A 21,416-nucleotide genomic window follows, 5' to 3' on the forward strand; every position below is an offset into this window, starting at 1 on the left:
CCCCCCAGTCTGCTGTGAATGGAAACCCTGCTGCTAGGTTTCCTGCTGCCACGGAGATGAACAGCAATAGAACAATTAGCCAAGGCTTCAGTCTACTTTAGATTTCCGAGGAGCAACTGAAAGGTGGTACATCATAAAACAAAAACATTCACTCTAAAGGCTGCTCACAGGAAGGCAACACTGAAACACCGCTGAAACACCGCACGTAAGCTGCATGGGAAAGATTTCTGCTCGTAAGCTCTGTTGTTGTAGTCCTTACTGCCCCCAATTATACTAAGTGCTGCACTTGCGTATGCCAGGAGACTGTAAAATGTCAAGGCAAGGACCATCTACCTCAAAGCAGACCAGAGRTGAGCAAAGGGAGTACCTCCATTTTCCAAAAAGCCACAGTGTCTGACACAGCTCAAGTAACTTGTGCAAYATTTCAGTGGAAGACTGAGGCTACAATAGCAAATAATTTCAGTTTGGAAGTTCCTAACCACAAAGACCACTCACAGAAGCACAGCTTTAATCCAAAGGCTCCTAAGTATGAAACACTCTGCTAGGCCCTGGAGGGGAAAAAATAATAACAATATCAGAACACAGGGAGAAAAACATCCTCCACTCTGGACTACAGGATCACACACTCTACCCTCACGCATCTGCTGTTCTTTGCCACACAATATTCGAGCTTCACGTAGGGCAGAAYGAGAGCTGCCTCTATCCGAATCCTGCTTACAGGCAGGTAATTAGGGCACTCTCTCAGGGAATTAAACTGCACAGRCTCAGGACAGTGTTGAAATCTGCTGTTTCCCAATCTGTGGCCTTAACCACTAAGGTTTTATGCAACATCTCCTCCTCTCCTTTCCCCATTACCTTTTGAATTTCTTTCCGAAAAAACAAAGACAGAGAAACAATATATACAGAAAAACTCAGCAGGACCACTACACCTGGAAGCACCGGGCTGCAGATACCTGTATTATCAAGGTGCCTATCTAACACAGCTTCAAGCCAACCCTTTTAAGCAACGATGATGTCTCCAAAACAGCTGAAGCAATCCAGCCACTCTGCTACCATCAGAAGCAGCAGCTGCCCCTCTCTTCACAGCTTTTTGTTGCCATTCTTCCCTATGCCAGCAAAAGCACTTGCCTGTSTCTACAGACACTGCTCTGGAGAAGCCCTGGTTCAGCCACAGCATGGTAGTTCTTCCTCKGGATGCACTTTCACAAAGAGGAGACGAGCAAGACCTTTACACACCCTTTTCAAAGACCTTCCTCTGCCTTTGAGTACATTGAGTGGGCAGAATCTGGGCATTTACCTTGGCTTTGCAAAGGTTGGAGCTGGGAATCTGAGGTTGCAAGGGTGCTGCAGTGCTTCACCGTGCAACCTCATCCCAARCCCTCTGTGAACGCTAGAGCTCAGGAAACAGAACTGTTTTGTTGGTGGTTGTTGTTTTTGTTTAACTGCGAAAAAGAAGCATCTGAAACATAAACCCTTAAAAAAAAAAGAGAGAGAGAAAGGTTAAGCTTTCTGTTTGTTTTGCATTTAAAGAACAAACTATGAGCAACAAAATATAAGCATTCCAGAAACAACCTGTGACTAAGAACAAGGACGTGTTAAATCATAATGTGAAAAAACATCAGCCAGGAATTTTCACCCTTTTAAAACAAAAGAAAAATAAACTACAGTGCTTCACAATATCGTGGTTTTAGGTAACCTCTTTAAAGTCCTTGAAACACTAACAAAATCAGCAACCTAATTTTAAAGGGATGAGCAAGGGAGGGAAGAGGAAAAGGTGAACTGCATATTCATAGACTACCCAAGAGTGAAGTGATATTTGAAGATGAACAGTAAGAGGATCCCCTTTCTAAGCACTATGAAAGGTGTCTAATTGCCTAAGCACATGCCAGCTGTGGAATGTATGAAAAAGCAAAAGCAAACAGGCTTTTTGTCTCTCCAGATACAAGATAATACATCTGCATTCACAGTCTGCACCTGTCTACAGAAGATTAATAATTTTTAAATGTTCACGTTATCAGAGGAATAATGACTTACTGAGTGCCCGACAGAGTCTGCCTTTAGCAAATGCCTCACTCGCCCCAGTCACAGAGAGATACCACAGGACCATCTGGAAGGGGTTCCGCTGCGCAGAAGTGCTTCAGATGCATGCAGGGTTATATTAAATGTAGGAGCAATGAAGAAAGGTACGTGACAAACCGATTCAAGAATCCAGGAAGCAAGCCGCACAAATGACTGTTGAGTTGTGCAATGACTCAGCAGGGAAAAAAAAAAAAAAAAGAAAAAAGAATAAAATAGCAGCCGACAGTTCAGCCTTTTCCATAAGAAATGGTAATAATCACCAAAAACAAATAAAATAAATGAAGAGAAACAAGAGTTCCCAGCCTGGGATTTTGCCCAGTCCCATAAGCTCTGCGCACGAAGTTGTTTCTCTCTCCCCTAATCAGCCATTCCTTATTGCCCTTCTCAGCACACCTGAGCAAGCAGAGGAGCAGGAAACTGAGCTGCCTTTAACCCCCGGCTCTCCGTGCCTCTGCCTARATGCACTCGTAATGAATACTTTTTTTCTGTGAACAACATGATAGGAAGCTCCAGCCAAGACAGAAGTCAGATAAGCACACAGCAGAAAACCCCCCTAGCCTGGAGAATGCCGTGCAAACTCGGAAAGAAACTGTGGACTGTGGCGACAGGAGACAGTCGCCCCACACACCACCCCCAGCACGTCAGGTCAAAGAACATGGTCAGGACTGACAGCTGACACGGTGTTTCTGCACCTCCTCCGTAGCTCTCCTGAGAAACTAGCATGAAATTCCAAGCTGCCCTTCCACTTGCATAACTTTACAGGACAGCTTTCCCGYGTCTGTTCAGGCTCAACAGCTCTTACAGGGCTCCTTGAAACGGTAAGATTAAAGGTAGTCTGTTAAACACAGCTCATACAGTCCAGCTGAGCTGTGCAGAATTCACTGCTCAGTTTAAACATGTTCCTGCACTGCTTTTCCTTTGCAAACCTGTAAGCAAAYGGCTTCTCAAGAACATTTAACCCTCCACCCTCCTAAGCTACCAGTGAAGCATTACTGTCCTTTTGGCTTGCACTCTAACAGCGCGGAAACAGCGAGGCATTCAGGTAGTTGCYGAGCTTCACCAGCACGGTAAACTTCTATGAAATTTAAGCAGATGCTTACATGCTTTGCAAGGCTGAGGTAAGAAAAAAAATGTATCACATAACCCTAACTCCTTTCCATCACTCTTCACCCACAAACCCTAACACTTGAAAAATTATCATGCTTTAGCACTGCCTTCTCCTTTACTTTTAAAACCTCTCTTGGCATGACTGCACCAGTACAAATTCTACAAAGTCTCTGTGCCATTATTTTAATCAGCATATAATTAGAATATGCTTTTGCATGYGGGTATTAGCAGATTAGAGGATGCCAACACTTTATACAGATAATGCCTATTGCACAGGCATCCCGTTTGCTACGGCAGGGAAATGCAAAGTTAGAGGGGAGAGAGGAAAAGGAATCAGCTACGAACATCTGAATTGGGCAGCTGAGGGGATAACGTAACAAYACGTAAAACCATTTCCAAATGCTTTCCTCTGCCATCCTCCATCCTCAGCCTTTCTGCCAAAGGCAATGGCACAACGGCCCTGTCCATTCCCACTGCTGATACCATCAAACCCTGCTGTCCTGAGGCAAGGAAAGCTGAGACTTCCGGGCTAGCACATGAAAATACATGCATTTGTAGAGCTGAACAGCCAGCGATGAGGGACCCAGATGGACTGTGGAGAAACAAGAAGTCACACTGAGGAGGGTCACAGCATCTGCAACATTATACTTCCATCTGTGTCTTCATTTATCACTCCCGAATACCTTGAGCGAAGTTCTCTTACATCAAGCGGCTGGAAGGAGAAGGTAACAAACAAGGACACCTTGCTTCAAACCCTGCTGAAAATTATCCTCAGCCACTAAATCCATCTTTCGATCCTTTTCCAAAAGACCAATAGAGGACCAACAGGAAAAAAATAGATTTTTGCCCTTAAGCACTTTTTATACTCAGGCCATACAGCTCTTTATAATTAAGTGAAAATGCTCCTGTAAAATAGCTACTTGCTGTTTCACTTGCTTTAAAAAATGGCGCAAGCAACGCGTAAGAACAATTTGCTCACTAGCTAAGCCAGCGAGGCCTGGAATGAAACGCCGGAGTCCTGGCTGCCTTCCTTCCTCCGTAACAGCCTCCTCTTCCTCAAACGTGACCACGGACAACATGCTTCAACTCCATGCTGGCAACCTGTCTGCCCCCAGGCACAGACCTGGCACCAAAACACAAAAGTGCAAAATTTCTTCTCAGCAGGCATTCCCCGTAAACCCAGAAAGAGATAACTGCTGGACTTCCGTCTTACAGGTAGCATGACACACACTGCTTCAATCGTTTCTTCACTATGACTAAAGTAATAATCCATTCCAATTTATATCGACTCACATGAGAAGCTGGATATTTCACTTCAACCTTTAATTGTCCTGACTCATGCTGACAAGTAATAAAATGCCCTCATGGGAAAATAAATAATTAAATAAATGAGACCTTAACCTATTTGATAAAGTACCTACTGTTGAAAGCACACTGATTATTTTTAAGACATTACAAAGGATTGAAGGTGCAATATGTTAACTTATGAGGACAGGTGATGAACGGATTTATAGCTTTTCCACTGTGACGGAAGAAAAACACGTGGATCAGCTTTTGAAAACATTTKTCTCAAGCACCCAAGGGCAGTCTGGAAAATGAAAGCATTTCTATTACATTGGCACTCATGGAGAAAGGCAGTATAATGAAGTGACTGGGCTATCAGCCTTCCCAAAGAAATGAGGTGTTGTTGAAACCAGCACACATTAATTTTAGTGGCCAGGAAAACAACGGTAAATGGTGTTCTTCGGGCTTCCCTCCTGCCYGTCATCATCAGGATGATTTTAGAACCGACACACACAGAAGAGACGTTTTAGCGCATACTGAATAGCTCAGCAAAAAGGGAAGACGGTGAGAGATTAAGAAAGAAAGAAAGAAAGAAATTAGTGAACAAAGCAATAAAATTGTAAAATACAATGCAACTTCCAGGGAACAGAGCAGGCTGACAGAGCACTTCCAAGAGTCTCTTGTTATGGAGAGAACTTAGAGGGCAGCCAAACGAGAGGATCTGCCAGAAAGCTYGCTGCCGCCACTCGCTCCTCACATCACCTCCTCTTCACGATGATGCTCCAGCGAGAAAGCTCCTTCACTGGGAGAACGCCAGCGCAACAAAAAAAATGACTGCAACCACTACATCTCACTATCGAAGACAAAAAAATGCGTTCGGTGGGAGAGAGGAGGATTCTGAGATGAATTAGGTTTCTGAATCACGATTTTAAGTAGGACGCAGACACTGATCTCCTCTCACCGATTTTCTGTGCTTTAGAAATCTTTCCATCTGATCCAGGAGGTGCATCTCTTGCTTGTTTCATGAGAAAGTTCATTCCCCAATCCGCCTTCTTTCCAGCTCTGCCACAGACCGAGCATGAGGGCAGCGTCCCGAAGGGGCTGACTCACTTGTCTCCAGCTCCCTTCCACCTCTGCCTTCCTCCCCAGCTCTGATGCTCACGGCAGTTCACAGAGTTCGACCCTGCTACACGTGATGACTCAAGCCAGAGCTCCTTGCCCCCTCTGTAGGCGTTTCCTTCCCAAAGACAAGTGAGCGCTCTGAAATTCTTTTTTCAAACTTTTTCTTTTTTAAATATTCTTTGTTCGTTTAGAAGAATGTTTGAGGTAACTAGGCAAGTTCTTCTTTATGTGAAACAGAACATAAAAGAAGAACTAGCTGCTCTGTTATCTCAGAAATACATCGAATTAATCAGGMATTAGCCAGAGATTTTTACGTTTATTTTAAGATTTAGCAATGCATTTTGCAAGAAAACCYGGCACTAATTTCCATCAGTCTCCTAAGTCTTCACAGCTAATTACAAAAGTCTGTTAAGCAAAATATAAATGATCTCCAAACTATACTAGTAGCCTCTTCTAGTTTGTTACGCTTTATTTGTCATGTGGTAAATGAATAAGCAATACCATYCAGCACTGATGCCTCCCATTAAGTCTTGGAAAACCTAGAAGAGAGAGCAGAGTTTGTCAAAAATTATAACYCTTTCTTTTCTTGGAAAGACACTGACACCATCTTGTATTTCCATTATAGAACTAAGGCTTTCAGGACACTTTTGTTGTAAATGAAATAGTTATTAAACACGTTATGTAAAAATGACATAATTTTGTTTTCCCAGCATGTGCAAATAGATGTAATACATCAATAGAAAGGACAAAGATTTCCTAATACAAAAAACACATTTCTACCTGGAACCTCCTCAGGCCGCACAAACACTGACAACACTTCCCACTTTTTCAGTCACCATAAACAGCTAGCATCAATCCTTTATACACAAAGCAACGTACTCAAAAATGGTGACAGCTAGAAAATGTGGAAACAACCCCTCCCTCAGATCTGATGTCTTATTTTCCTCCAGCATACTGCTATATGCTTGCTATTGTAGAGATATCTTGTGAGATTCAAATAATTTATTTTAACCCTCTCACGATACCTATTGAGGTAGCGAAATTATCATTTTCATTAACCTCTAACGTTTGTTATTCCTTGATGTACATATTTTTCCCTTCCTGTCATTGTACACAGCATTAGGGAATATCAAACATGAATGGGCACTGCTGCTTTGATTTAGCTACTTAGAAGAGTGTTTTGGGAGGACTTGGAAAAGGGAATATTTGGGCAGGTTTGAGGAAGGAGGCTTCAAGATAAAGCATGATATCAGTAGGTATATGAATAACACATTAATGGAATCAGCAAAGTTAACGTTGTAGATCTTCCACTGTGCTGTTTATTAAATTCAAGAACAAATGTCCCATTGGTTACTGGCTTCCTTTGAATTACTAATAACTAATTTCCCAAAGACAGCCTTATCAAAATTTTTATGGAATACATATGAGAAGGTAAAGTCATCACTATCAGGAGTGGGGATAAAACAAGCAATTTCCATTCCAGTACTTTCCCTGTTAAAACTGCACAGAAGATAATGACAGTTATTTCCAGAACCTGTATTTCTTGTTTGCTACCTGCGCTGCACACCTGACTGTACTCTCTACAAATCAGCATTTCCATAATCTGATGAATGATAAGAAAACATTTTTAAAACCCTAAACAAAGACAGATCTCAGAGCACTCAACTGCCAGCAATCTCCAGTCCCTGGCTCAGCTTTCCTACGCACGACTTAGTAGCCAAAGCGTTTGGAACTCCAGCTAAGAGTTCACCAGCTCTCTGCAAAAGCCTGTAACGTTAACTTGCAATTATGCTGATGACTAACGTGGTGCACATCAGTTATACTCACTCACTACTCCAATGTGGTGACCCTGCTAGCACCTTCCTCCTCTCCTACACTCAGCGCTCTCCTCCTCCTAGCACAGTTAGCCACGTGAGAAGCATAGGATTATTGCAACCTCTCACCTTTCTATAACGCGACAGGGCCGGATAAATCTGCTCTTCACAAAGTCACATCTAGGGTCTAACCTAGGGTCCCCTACTACGTGGCAGCTCTGTGTCAGTATTTAGTAACCAACTTGTTTTCTTCAACTTTTTAACTCATTTTAGAAAAACGTGTCATAACACTATGGATCCTGGAGCTTTGCTGCATGCTTTCTTCAGCACTTACTCTTGCCTTGCATGGGTTTCCGTGTGTTTACGTGCAAAGCGCCAGACAACAGTACCTGTAAATATGTAATGTTTCTTGTCTCTTTTAGGCGAAAAGAAAAGAAAAGAGAAGAAAAGAAAAGAGAAGAGAAAAAAAAAAGAACCACCACCTTATTTCTATTAGGTATATTGGGTAACATCTGAATAAAGTTGCCAGAGTTGTATCGTACACAAAACTTCATCCAATGCCACATAGTGTATTTTATCTGTGATTGCAGTTTCTTCCAAGAAGTAGGAGTCTTAAGTTATTTTGTATGAGTCTTTCAGATCCTATACATCTTTAGTCCCTTTTCCTTAGCAGGCATCAAGAAATTTGTATGTGCAAGCAAGAAAAATAAAATAAATAAATAAATAAAGCTTCTACTCTGGAGATACGTCACCAATTTCCCTATGCAAAGGAACATCTTGATTCAGAAAGAAGCTCTGTACTTATTTAAAAGCCAGTGTGGGCATCAGCTGGTGTTAACGAACATATTTACATCTCAATGGGCATCATTACCAATGCCATCTCTTATGTCAATATACTGTTAGCTGTAATCAGATATGAGATCTCATTTACAAAGTCTACTGCATCAGTGMGACCAACACCTTGTCTTCCCCTTGTTGCTGTGGAGCTGGAGTCACAAAACTCATAGTCGGAAGTCAAAACAGTATTTCATGGTATTTCAACGTGGGATACAAAAATATTTTTTAAAAACATTTACGATGTTGTCTTCTCCCTGGAGATAAAGAAGAACAACTCTACAAGGCAGAGAACCCTACCTGAGTGCTTCCCCTAGCACCTGAAACTCCACCATTACCCAGGGACAAGAAAAGACGAAGCTAGCTGCTTACCTTCTCCTGCAAAGATTTATACAGTCCAGCACAGAGCCAGGAGATGCAGCCACAGTACAACACAACGTACAACACAAAACTGCACATAGATCCCCTTCGTAGGGAACAAAAATGTATGTATGTATGTATACACACACACATATACATGTATATATACACACACACATGCAGAAAAATCACCTTTCCTACAGTTCTTGTAGACCCGAGGAGAAATGGGAAAATACTTCTGTGGCCAGAACAACTCATAGGAGCTTCCACGACTTGCATAAACATCCCTGGGACTGAACCTGACCTTGAGTTATAGGTACATCAGGATACAATATGCAAGACTCACAGTAAGAATTTCTTGTCATTTCACTGCAAGTCTTTCAGCATTTCATATTTTCAAAGCCCAAGTTCATGGAGTCACACAATTTGGAAATACTCTCAGCCTTCACTATAATTACTAAATCATCTTGCAGAGGAAAGCTGAACAACATGACCATTCTTGCACGTTAAAACTAAAACTGGAAAACAAATTAAAAAAAAACAAAGCATGCTTTAAAAGGTGTAATTTTTAAAGTCAACCTTGTGATTTTTCAGAAACTTGACTTCTGTTTTTTAAATGCTTAAGACATCTGTAATATCATAGATCGAAAGCAATGCTGGGAGACCTGAACTTCTCTAAAATGAGTCTTTCGCTATGCCATGAGACTGTATATGAGCAGCCTATTTTAGGTAGGAATTTCCAGAGGACATTTGTCCTTTCTGTTGGTGGTCTTCTGCACATTACAGCACTATAGCAATACACTTTGGGCAGCAGAGCCTCCTGCTAGGCGCACAGATCTTGCTAACAAAAGGCCCTATTCGCTTCAGCAGTCACAGTCTTCCTCCTGGAGGACATAAGCTAGAGATACAGTCAGTCGGTGCCTTTAGCAGGAGGACAGAAGTACAACGCCTGCAGGATCCCTATCTCCATGGCAGACGCACAGCCAAACTGAAGTCAGGRATCTGACTTGGCACTGAAGCGGATGAGAAGTCCCTGAACACTTCACTAATTGTGCTACAGGAAAGGAACACTAGTGCCAGCGTCTTAAACCGCTTTAGTTTTTTGCAGCCTACGTGCCAATAAGGTCATTCTGCTGTCTCAGCTGACCACATACAACAAATACTTACTACTTTATCAGCCAGACAACGATTTTATTTATTTATTTATTTAGTATTCTCAGCTATTTTAATATTCTCAACAAATAGCCATGCTATGAAAATTTGTGCAAAACTGGCCAACGCATGACTATTACAAAGGGGATCTTTAGATAACTGTCATTTTGAATTAACTGCTTCCACCAGAATCAGTGCCTAAATTTCACTTAAAATCATCAGCTGCAAAGCGAACTTTAAAAACACATTAACGTCCATCAGACTGATGCTGCAGGACAATTAAAAACAAAGAAACTCTAAGGTGCGCAGATGCACATCAGCTGATTTCGTAGGCATTTTCCTGATGAATGGCTGCAGGAAGACAAGAGTTCAGAATCAAAAAGGCAGACAAATCCTTTTGGGAGGTTTGCAAGTTTATTCTGATCTCTCTAAATAGTTGAAGTTGTAAGTCATGCTCTGCTCAAAGCACAGGATTGCAAGTCAGTCCTGGACCATACATTACTCTTGCACTTCTCTCTCTCACGAAAGGAAAGTGGGTGTCACATTCAAGTTCATCACGTGCCTTGGTCAGCCTCAAGCAGAGGCCCAAGAAATGTAATGTCAACAGGCAGGGAAAAGGTCAAAACCCTCTATGTATGCCAACAGTGAGATGTTTTAATCTCATTCATCGATCAAACATTTGTTCATAAACAGTGAGTTAGACCTGCTGATGAAGTATTTGTGAAGGAAGGAAGAAAAATACAAATATATAATTATTTATCCCTATGATATCACAGATTGAATCAGAAAGTGAGAACTATCTGTGATGGAAGTTTGCTTGCGTTATTTTCTGGGATACTAAATCTACTGATGCTACTGTCTATAGATCCAAAGCTATTATGGACGCAGGCAGTCCAAATAGACTGCACAAGAAGAAACACAACTGAAAACAAAGTCAAAGTTTTTGTTGTGGATTTGTGCCACAATAATTTATAAGGTATGACAAGAGTCAAATACAAAACAAAAAAAAACTAACTTGCAAATCAGCATTAAGGATTTTTTTTTCTTTTAAAAAAGTTTCTCAGAAATATAACATCACAGCTATGTTACATTAACACCAAAACATAGCAAGTATTTGGAACGTCTTTACTACTGATGACAGAAGCAAGAAATACTGAAAATACATAGAAGCAGTTTTTTTCACCGTGAACTAGTGCCACATGCTTAGAGTACTGCTGTCAATGACATTAGAGTTTGCATTTGTATAGCACCTTCCAGTACTACACACACATCAGTATACCTATGTCCACAGAACCAAAGAAATATTGCATAGCAAAACCACTAACTGATATCAAATTCTCTCGAGGCTTGTGCTCCAGACAGGATGAGTCATTCTGGAGAACAACAGATTGCTGACAGAGCACAAACTTGAATGGTAGTCGAACCACCGATAATCCGTGGAACCACTAGATATTAGATGTGAATACTTCCCATTATTTTTGGTTGTAGATTAAGCCATCATTTCCTTTTCAACCCACACAAATTCTGCTGTCGAAGTACCAAGTTTGAAAAACTTGCACCGAGAGACACAAGAGGGCTTCCTCCCCACTCCAAGTCTTCACTGACACCTTTTTTGCCTGCAAACAAACTCATCAGCATTCCGCAACAACATTATATATTAGACAGGGCTCAGCATCAGATGCCAGATTTGAAGAGCAGCTGCATTCCAGCTGGCATAGCTATACACGCTCTTCCATGTACAGTGAGCAGCCAAAAAGGTTCAAGTGATTCCAACTCTACTCTTTTTGGTGGTTTTTCTGGCTGTTTTGTATGTAAATGTGGTCAAGCACACATTCCACTGTTCAACAGTCCGCATCTGAAAATAGTTTAGAGGATTTACAATTATCTTTGCTCCGACATTTCCTCACCAAAAAGAGATGAGAAATAAAGGAATAATCCAAATCAAGAAACTGAATTCTACRTTCCCTAAAGGGAAATCTTCACAAAACCCTGTGGTCTCAAAGTTCAGATTTTCTCTTGCCATATCATCCTAGTGGCATTTCTGACTTTAGCATATAACTGAGTAACTCGTTCTCAGGGATGCTGAACTTCTATCCTGAAGTTAGCTAGCAGCAAAGCAAAGACCAGAATTCACTACTTGCTAACTCGGTGGCTCTGCAGAGACTACAGATTCRGCAGGTCTTGTTAGAGGGATGGTTACAGTAACAGTGGAGATGAGCACAGAGACGAGCACATTCCATCCACCAACCCCAAACGGAYGAAAGGACAGAGCAGTGGACAAACCTAGCCTTACCTTCTTAAACTTGGGATTCATAYATACAAATATTTGGAATGTATTCTTTAAATGAGCAAAGAGATAATACTGGGTATGAAGGCCAGTAAAAGAGATTTTAGAAGGTCACCACGAACAGGCCCAACACAGAACATAATACTGTATTCAGGGTCCATCGACATTTGGAATGATTTGTGAGCAACTGTTCCTGCAAAGTCCCATGCGTAGGCAAGACATTTAAAGAGGGCACATATTCAGGATCAGAGGCACTTGCTGGAGAAAAGGTTTCTGAAGGATTCCAGTGTCTCCTAACATATATCCAAGCAAGGAGAAAAGAGGGAATCCTTCCTACAAGTAACCACAGTCCTGCACACAAGCCAAAGCCCAGCATCTTCACTAAGCTAATGGCTTTTGCTCAAGAATTGGAAAGCAGCCATTTTTGCAGAATGGACAGACACTACCAGGAAGCTGTAGAAAATAAATTAAAAAGTAGGCCTGAACCTTACATGTAAGAGGCTAGAAACTACAGAGATGCACACAAGTATATCTGACAGAATAATGTAGAGATTTCTACAAAGTACGTATGGCAACTGTTTATGTGTCAACAACATTAAAGGCACTGGATGAAAAAAAAAAAAAGCACACCAACAAAACACACCAACACAGCCAGGCTTCAAAACAAATACTGAGACAGGTATGTTATTTTTTTCCTTTAAATCATGTACAGTTCACCTTCTTTTTTTTAAAAAAAAAAAAAGAAAAGAAACAGCCTCTAGTTTTGCACCCATCAGCAATCAATCATGGATGCATTTATAATGAGAGGAAAATATAATTCAGGTGTCAGTCTGCATTCACAAGTCAGTGATGGCTATGGCACTTACAGCATACACTCTTACTGCCTCTTAGCCTGAAGCAGGCAAGGACAGTAGGGGCAAGGAGAYAAGCAGCCAGTGCTTCAGGATAACATCATACATACACCATACCTAACTGGTAAGGGAAGAAACTGCTATCTCTAACAKGGCTTTTTTCTCTAAGTAGTCCAGTTGTGGTGCTACAAGGTGTCACAACAGGTTTTTTCCAGTAGCATAATTATCTCCCTAAAAACCTTGCTCTCGCTTCAGACTGGAGGGTACAGGGGGGAAGAGAAGGGGATCTTTGTCTTGCCTTCCCAGCCACGAACCCTCTGGATGGCAGCATCAGCATCGTTCTTGTTTCTTAAAACATGCTGGCTCTAACGACATAGAATGAAGCTTAGCTACTCCAGCTTCCASTAACCAAATCTATAACTTTTTACACAAAAATAACTCCTGGCTTTGCTAGAGTAGCCCTCCTAGAACAGCAACAGAGCTCTGACATTTTCACAGCTTCCCCTGGGGATTTAAGCATCAGATTTGGAAGCGATCAGAGGTCTGTTAATGTCATTATGTGGCTCCAGCAAAAAGCTATGAGCAACYGTGGCAGTATGAAATTAGTTTGTAGAAGGAAAAAAAAAAAAGTCTACACAGCTTTGGTTAACCTTCTGGGCATGAATTTAGTGGCTCTCTGCAACCACAGACACTGGGATTTAACTAAAACTGCCTTCTGAAACTGGTATCTTACATTTGTCTTATTTCTCTTGATCATTAAAAGAGAGTGGAGATTATCAGTCCTTGAAAAAAATCTAAATGTTTTCATGTGTGCCCATATTCAGCTCCTTTGGTAGTGTAAGAAGATGGGAAAGTCCCTTCCTAAGGGGAAGCTGTCACCACCGTGCATCAGATGAAACTGTGCAAAATTAAGAAATCATTATAGTTTCCTCTCTTTATCTTTTGCAATCCATGCTTCGCTTCTCTTTAGGAAAGTACTCCATCAACAACTTCAGAAAATTCTCCAGATCTGCTCCTACACTTTTGGATGTCCCCTCAGACTAACACCACCAACAGTTGGTTTCAAAGCAAGCTTTGCTTATTCAAAAGCATGTCCAAGGTAGTCTTCAAAAGCAGGGATGGCTTGCTGGTGTTATTTTCAAAGGAGAACTTTTAAGTTTCAAATACATTAACAAATGCATTAGGCCACATGCCCAAGGAAGAAGCTTGCTCTTATTTCAAGTGAAGCAAGGGCCTTACTGGGTGTTTCATAATGTCATCCAAAGTTCTAAGAGCCCCAATGAAAAACCATGAAAATACTGAGTCCAGTCCCCTCCTCCCAGCACCCTAAGTTCCGAGATTTGCTTAGAAACCATAAAAAAAAAAAGCAATAAGCAAATAAGTAATTCAATGACCTTTTTATTTACCTAATGACTCTCGAGACTTCATAGCACATTTCAACACAGTTCAAGATTTTTCTCCTAACACGCACATCTTTATTTAAAAAAAAGATTTTCACATAATCACTGTAGGCATATGCATTTAAAACAGCTGGATATTTTATGCCAAGAATTTAGAAAGGTATGACAAACATTGGTCCAGCACATTTACACTCCTGAAACAAAATTCAGCATAGTGACACTGAACAAGCTGTGGAGACATACAGTGTACGCTTACAAAATACAGCTAATACAGTAAACAGGCTATTCCCTTAAAGTATTGGCAAGAGAAAAGGTACAGATGCAAAAGCCTTGGATATTATGTATTTATGTTTTAAAGAAAAGCTGACATAATGCCTCGTTAGGTTTCACTTTTAAAAGTGACAAAACCTTCTGAAATACATAAATGAAGTAGTGTTTCCAGAAATTAAAGTATTTTTGCATGGTTAACACACTCCTTTAGGGCTGAAATCTCATCTGCTACATTCCAATCCTGAACAAGGTTTAGAGCACTAATTTATAAACCCTGGGGAAAAAACGTGTGGAGAAATCCTTGACTACTCAATGGCACTTTTAATAGGAAATTTGCTGTATAATACAAAATGAAAAGAAGAAAACACACATCACTGGAGTTCCTTAGTGTGTCACATTTGGTTTACAACAACGAGCTGCACCCAGAGACTCAGATCAAGTGGAGAGTCAGAAAACAGAACTGCCCTCTCTAAGAGTGGTTAAATCCCAGCAGGGCTACACACTGCATTAAAAGCACTTGCCAAGAGAAAGCAAACCACCATCACTGCCTGTGTATCACCTCAACATCCAACAAAGCTGTCATCTTATTTCAGCAGCAGCAAGAGGATGCTTGCGATCACCCAGCTAAAATTGCCCCCAGCTTGAACTGTCTGAATTAAAAAACAAAGAGCTATGTTAAACTCTTGGCATGCTAATGCAATAAGGGCTTTCTAGTCTTCAACATTATGAAAAGTGTCAGATTAAAAGTCCTTCCCCAGGTTTGATTAACCAGAGATTTCAGACCTCCAAGGAGTTTTAAAATGAACCTACAATACTTGTAAATATGTAATCCAACAAGCAGTAATGCGCTGTCATCTTCTGGATGCTTCAGAAGTTTATTCAGCCATGGCACTTACTGGAAGGGAATACAAAGCTAAGCAACCCTTTGTATATCAAAGCGGAGGCCTCCACAATAATCCAGCACAGATGATCCAACACATACACACTATTTCAGGCCTACGTAGTTGGACAGAGGTCACGCGTGGCTCTGCTGAACATTGTGTTGCCAATTACCACCGCTTCTTGTGAGCGAGTGTGGTCTTTGTCACCACAAAACGCTGCAGATCAGACACGGGCTGCCATCCACTTTGAAAGAAAACTCTTACAGATTTTTTAGCAAGTACAGCACTTTTACTGCTGTTTTACAACAAAGAAGGAACAAGAACAAATGGGATTAGGCATTGCATGAGAAGAGGCAGCAGACATAACAGGTATTACGCCACCTCTGTGGTGCCTTCAGAGGTGCTGGCATAACAAATTTTACATTCAGTTTCAGAAAGCAGGAAATGATGATTCACAGCAAAGGTGCCAAGTACCGACGCCTCCCCCTTTCCTCCTATCGTTCCCACTCTAACCCATGCTCTAGCCCTTGATCCTACTCATTACCATCAGGTCAAAACAAAATACAGGCACAAGCACAGACTACATATACATCAGTAGAGTGCTGGGGTTCATATTTTAATTTACTTTCTGGATATATGTTTCAAATGTTTACAAGATCTAATCCATAAAAAATAAAAAAGCATTTCCTTAAAGAAAAAAGGAACAACAAAAGGTGAAGTAATAATAGTACGTTGCCATGCGGAGAAACCAAATATAACTGAGGAGATAAATACTCTGGTTATTAACCCTTTTGCTGCATCCTGTTACTATTTCCTTGGCACAGTAAATTCAGACCAGCACATGCATTCCATAGWGCGCTTTTCTTTTTAGGTGAATGCAAACTGAAATCTCCCTTATCTAGTCTGACCTGACAGCTAGATCTCCCTCTGCTTTGGTCATTATCCTCATGACCAGGAGAGCTCAGACACCACTCCAATTCTCCTGCTTTCTGCCCACGGCCCTCGCCTTTTCAAAGGTGCCTTATTCTTCCCTTTCGCTCGCTCCACTCTCTATTCTGCCTCATATTCCCACTGTGCCACTCCTTTCTTCTTACATCTCTTTCTCTCAGTTCTTAATGTTCCTGGTTTATTTCTCATCAGTCAACTCATCTCCAACTTTCCTTCAAATTTGGAAAGCATTTGAAAACAAATCTCAAATTCCTGAGCACTGCATTTTCCAATTTTGTTTTAGTCAAAAATGGAAATTTCTTCAAAGTCTACGAGTCTAAAGAAACAAGTGAGTAATTACTAAGAAATTAAAGTTTCCTTGCAAAAAATTGGTATCCCAGTAAGTGAGAAGTTTTTGATCATGGTAAGATTTTTTGTAAAACCAACTTTTCCAGCTGAAAGTCAAAACTGCAATTTGTAATTGCAATTTTCTGCAAGTCAACATTGTTTTAAAAATCTAGACCCTCCACATACCTGAACTGCCTTTACACACAAGATCTTACTTGCTCGGTATTCTATGTTCTTCTGTACTGGGAATATATACTCCTTTCTGTTTTGCCGTGCATTGTGAATTCTAGTAAATCATTACAAAATCAGAGCTATGTCAATTAGGAGGTGTTACGGAGTATGCAGATGGAAAAGGCCTCCAGCCTAATTCAGGACAAACGCAAGAACTAGGTATCTGATACTCTATAAGCTTATTTTAGGACAGCTGAACGCAAAAGCTGTTGTTACGAAAACTATAATTAACATACGGAACTCACCTTTGCAGGATATAGTGGAAACAATTCTGTGAGACGAAAAAGTAGCTGTGATACCCATGAATATGAATGTCGTCTGTTCTCAATAACCAGAATTTTTTTAGGTTATAGTATATCTGCCAGTTACTGAATAGAGGCTAAGAACAACTTTTTCACTAGTGGTGGTATATAAAAAGGGGGATTTACTTTCCTTTATTGACCACAGTGAGGAGCAGAACATTGAAACATTATATTCTGCTCCCTGATGCAGAATGGCCTGATGTTTTCTAAAAATACCAATCAAACAAAAAACATGGTTCAAATGACAGGAAGAATTAACTGAAAACCTTAACAAGAAAACTTAAACTTTTGGGGGTGTTTTTTGGTATTCTTGACGTATATAGAAGTTCAGCCGCACAAACAGTATATTGGACATGCTAGTACTGCAAAAAGTACTTGGTGCTTGGGAGTGGTGTGCGAAGGAGGAAGACACGCATAGCCATGCCCGCTAACGGTAAAAGTTTGTTGAACGAACTGTCCCTCCTTCACTAACACAGTATCAAAGGGTTTCTTCCATGGAAGGCACAGACAACCTGAGCGGAAGAGCTGGAGAGAACGCACTCACCACCACCACKGAAGCACGGGGAAGATGAAGTAAGAGGAGCTAGAGGGCGCACAGAAGTCACGAGTAAAAGAGTTTAGTAGTCTCTGGACAGCTCTAGCAGAGGCAACATTATGAGATACCAAGTCACCCAGAACTGGTAATACATAAYGTAAACCACCAAAGACTGGACTAAAAGACGATGCCAGCAGTGCAAAGTAATATACGTTTCTTTGTTGTATACTATGGTCTGGCTATCCTTCAGAATGACTCTTCTTTCACAAGCTGCTCTTTTCACTCCCTTTCCCCTCCCTGCCAAAAAGCTACAGCTACATGTAGGGGAAGGATCCCACAGTCCTTAGATACACAACCCAAAAGAGGATTTCCCCACCCCCCGGGGGGGGGAGGGTTGGGGGGGGGAGGACACCCAAAAATCATACATCAGTTCAATTCCTATCTAGATTTACCTTTGCATCAATAATGAGAAACTCCTCACACTTCAACTATCAGTGTCAGGAGCACTAAACTGGAAGTACAGAGTTAAAAATACTTCCATAATCCTATTAAATGCAAGTCTTGCTTACAAGAGACAATGCAAACTTTTATCTCTACTCTGAAAAGCAGGACACAGAGGAACCACGGGTAAAAGGTCTCCCCTTAGGAGAGTCAATAGTAAGCTAATACTAAGTTTTGTCACGCTCTGGACTATCTGCATAAAAGGAAGGTGGAGGGCGAGAGGGAAAGAGGACTGTCACTATCAGAATTAAAATAAATTTAATCTGTGGACTTCCCTGAAATACAAAACTTGCTTGGATAAAAACTGCAGAGATTCTATCAAATTATTGCTAAATTTCATCCTTCTTTAGTCATGACCTGGAGTGCCATACACTGACACTGCTAGCTACATAAATGACAGAAGTTTCATTCCGAATGAGCTGCATGTCAAGACGTGTACGTTTCCAAAGGAATTCACACCAAACACAAACATCCTACAGAGCTCCTTCTTACAGGATCCTCTATAGCATGAGTGTGCTTACACATGAATGTGAATATGTGGTGTACTGTGCTTTTTCTGTCCCAAAGGAAGTTGGGGAGTGTAAGAGCTCTAGCATTAGCACAAAACATATACGTTTAATTTTTAAGCACAATTTTAAGTAGAAGGAACTGTCCATAGGTCCAAAATTACCTAATGAGCTTTCTCACAGCATCTCAAATCACTGGGCAGCTCACAGAGGAACAGCTTTCCTAAGGCTAAACACACTAAGAAAGAAAACAGACAAGAGAAATTTTGCAAGGCTGATAGGAAACTGCTGCCCTTCAGCCCTTCAGTTGCTGACAGTGGGTGGAGTAAGCATAAATTATCAAGACTTTGTTGACAATCCATTATAGAGTGAAATAAGAGAACCCAAGCCTTCGGCTTCCTGCAGCTATGATCGTAAATAACTTTGGGGTTTGTTAGAAATGCCTTGATCTGTAAACCAGGTAGATGGTAACAGTATGCCCAAGAAGGCAAGTTTTAAATTACACTGATTCCCCAACCCCCTCTTTTTCACCAGGAAATATTTATGAATTCTCAGCCCTGAAGTAGAAAATCCCAACTGAACTGCAATAGCAGTAGACTTATTTCATATCAACCGCAGCATAAATCGAAGCCTAGGGTGAAGGAGTTGATTGGCTCTGAAGATAATCATCACTGTCTCACTCCACAAGAATTTTAACTACATGATAACCTGGCCCTCCAGAACTATTGCTGTTGATATGGCGTGGGTTTAGGAGCACTGAGTTATCCATTAAAAAAAAAAAAAAAAAAAAAAAAAACATGCTCAGCACAGAACTCCAGTAACTACTGCCGTTTTCACATAGCCAGAACACAGAGTATGTGTCGTAACTGCTAGATAGGATATATTTCATTTTCTATTCAACCAAAATGCAAGTTTCAGTTGTATCAACATCCACATTCTACACAATTTACTGGAAAATGCCTCAAAGAACGTTGTCACACACAAAAAGGGATGCAGATTTATACTTTCGGCTTTCTATACGCTACTGTAACCTATATGGTGTAGGCTGACTGAAGGATGTAATTAACCCTTCTCCGTTCAAATACTCAGCCACTTAAAAGATGTACAGTCATACACACACATTCAAAAATACACTAAAATAGATTTGCTAAGTGAAAATGACAGCTTACCTTTTTAACATCATGCTCTAAATCTTTATTAGACATTTTGGCTAAGACCAGTTGTGAAACAATTTCATTCCTTGGAGATACAGTATCGTTTTAATACTCCATTTAAGAGAAAACAGGATTGGAAAAAAAAAAAATCTCCAAGGAGCATTTATCTGTGGGTGATTTATCGATCGTACTGACCTTTCAGATTCATCAAGATTGCTTCCAGCTCCTATCGTCCCTGCAGTGAAAGCTGCCGTATAGATATTGGCAAAAGCAGCAGAAGCAGCTCCAGTCCCTCCCTCCATGTTGCGTGCACACGCACGCGCGCGCACACACACACACACACGCTCACTCTGCGGGCGCAGCTGGCTAGAGGCTGCCGGAGGGGAATGGAGGAGGTGGCGGCAAGGAGAAAGGGCTAAAACCTGAGGCTGCTCCCCCAGCCTCCAGTCTTTCCCCACCCCACAGCCCCTACGCCCCCAGCTTCCCGTCCAGCGCACGGCGCGTTAGTACGAGCTGCTCTCCGTCACAGGAGGCTCAAATGGCAGCTGCGCTGAGACTTTCTGAAACACTCGGCGTTTAAAACCAAAACACCACAAAAGAAACCGAAAARGAACAAAAAAGCGCATATAAAAAGCAGCAGCACAAGGCAGCTTGCAATCCCGGGTTCCCGTTCTGCCTCCCCTCACATGAAGCTGATTCATGTTTTCCTGAGGCTGCTACAGGCATTTCGGCTGTAACCCTTCCCAAGCTGCAGGAGGGAGAGAGAAAAGAATTTCTTTGTCCTCCGTACTTCCCACTCTGTCCCCAATGTCGACACAGAGGTGTTCTTACTCAATTTGATCATTTTTATCCCTAAATAAAGCTTCAGTAACTCTGAAGCAAATGACCAGCAAGGGTCACTAAAGCAGCAGTCTGTTCCCGGGCTCTGCCAGCTGTGCAATCCTGAACGTATCACGTTAACGTCTCTGCTGCTCTGCTTCCTCCTTTTTGAAAGTGTGATAATACTTCCCGGGTTTCCAGAGGAGACCACAAGGCTTACTTTATTCCTACATGTATACAGCCAGTTTTAAAAGGCGCTGTACAGAAGTAATATTATAATTTTCAGTTTATACATTAAACCATAAGTAGGGAAAGTACTAGTGCCCAATTTTTAGATCCCACTAAAATACTGAAATCTTTTGAGACCACCACTGCAGACTAGATGATTAGATATCCCTAAGAGTCAGTGAGGTCTAGCAAATACAGTGGAAAAAACAGGATGATGGATGACTGGCTTTCAGTCCTGCCTTTGCCATTTAGCTTGCTGTGTGACCTTGATCAAGTCGTTTCAATTATTCTGTACTGGTACAAAATGCAGAGCTACTCTCATCTTTGTAAAATGGTGCAAACTGATGTATTATTTTTACAACTACGATCTGCCAAAACTCTAGCTCAAAAATGCAAGATGCATTACACAGGAACACAGCCCCTT

The 21,416-nt window shown here is 41.3% G+C and overlaps 1 protein-coding gene across 3 annotated transcripts in view; it reads right to left on the reverse strand.

Moving 5' to 3' along the window:
• The window catches only part of ARHGAP32 (Rho GTPase activating protein 32), a 193,947-nt gene extending 173,624 nt beyond the window's left edge, over nt 1–20,323 (reverse strand). For all 3 annotated transcript variants that reach the window (XM_085316757.1, XM_085316756.1, XM_085316755.1), the window contains exon 1: nt 20,141–20,323. In XM_085316757.1, the coding sequence (XP_085172883.1) occupies nt 20,141–20,247 (107 nt within the window). In that variant the 5' untranslated portion in view covers nt 20,248–20,323. The remainder of the gene's footprint in view (nt 1–20,140) is intronic.
• Between the last annotated feature and the right edge of the window lie 1,093 nt (nt 20,324–21,416).

This window comes from Rhea americana, unplaced genomic scaffold (genome assembly GCF_003343005.1).
Source record: "Rhea americana isolate MKP2758 unplaced genomic scaffold, rheAme1 scaffold_48, whole genome shotgun sequence".
Taxonomy (NCBI): Eukaryota; Metazoa; Chordata; class Aves; order Rheiformes; family Rheidae; genus Rhea; species Rhea americana.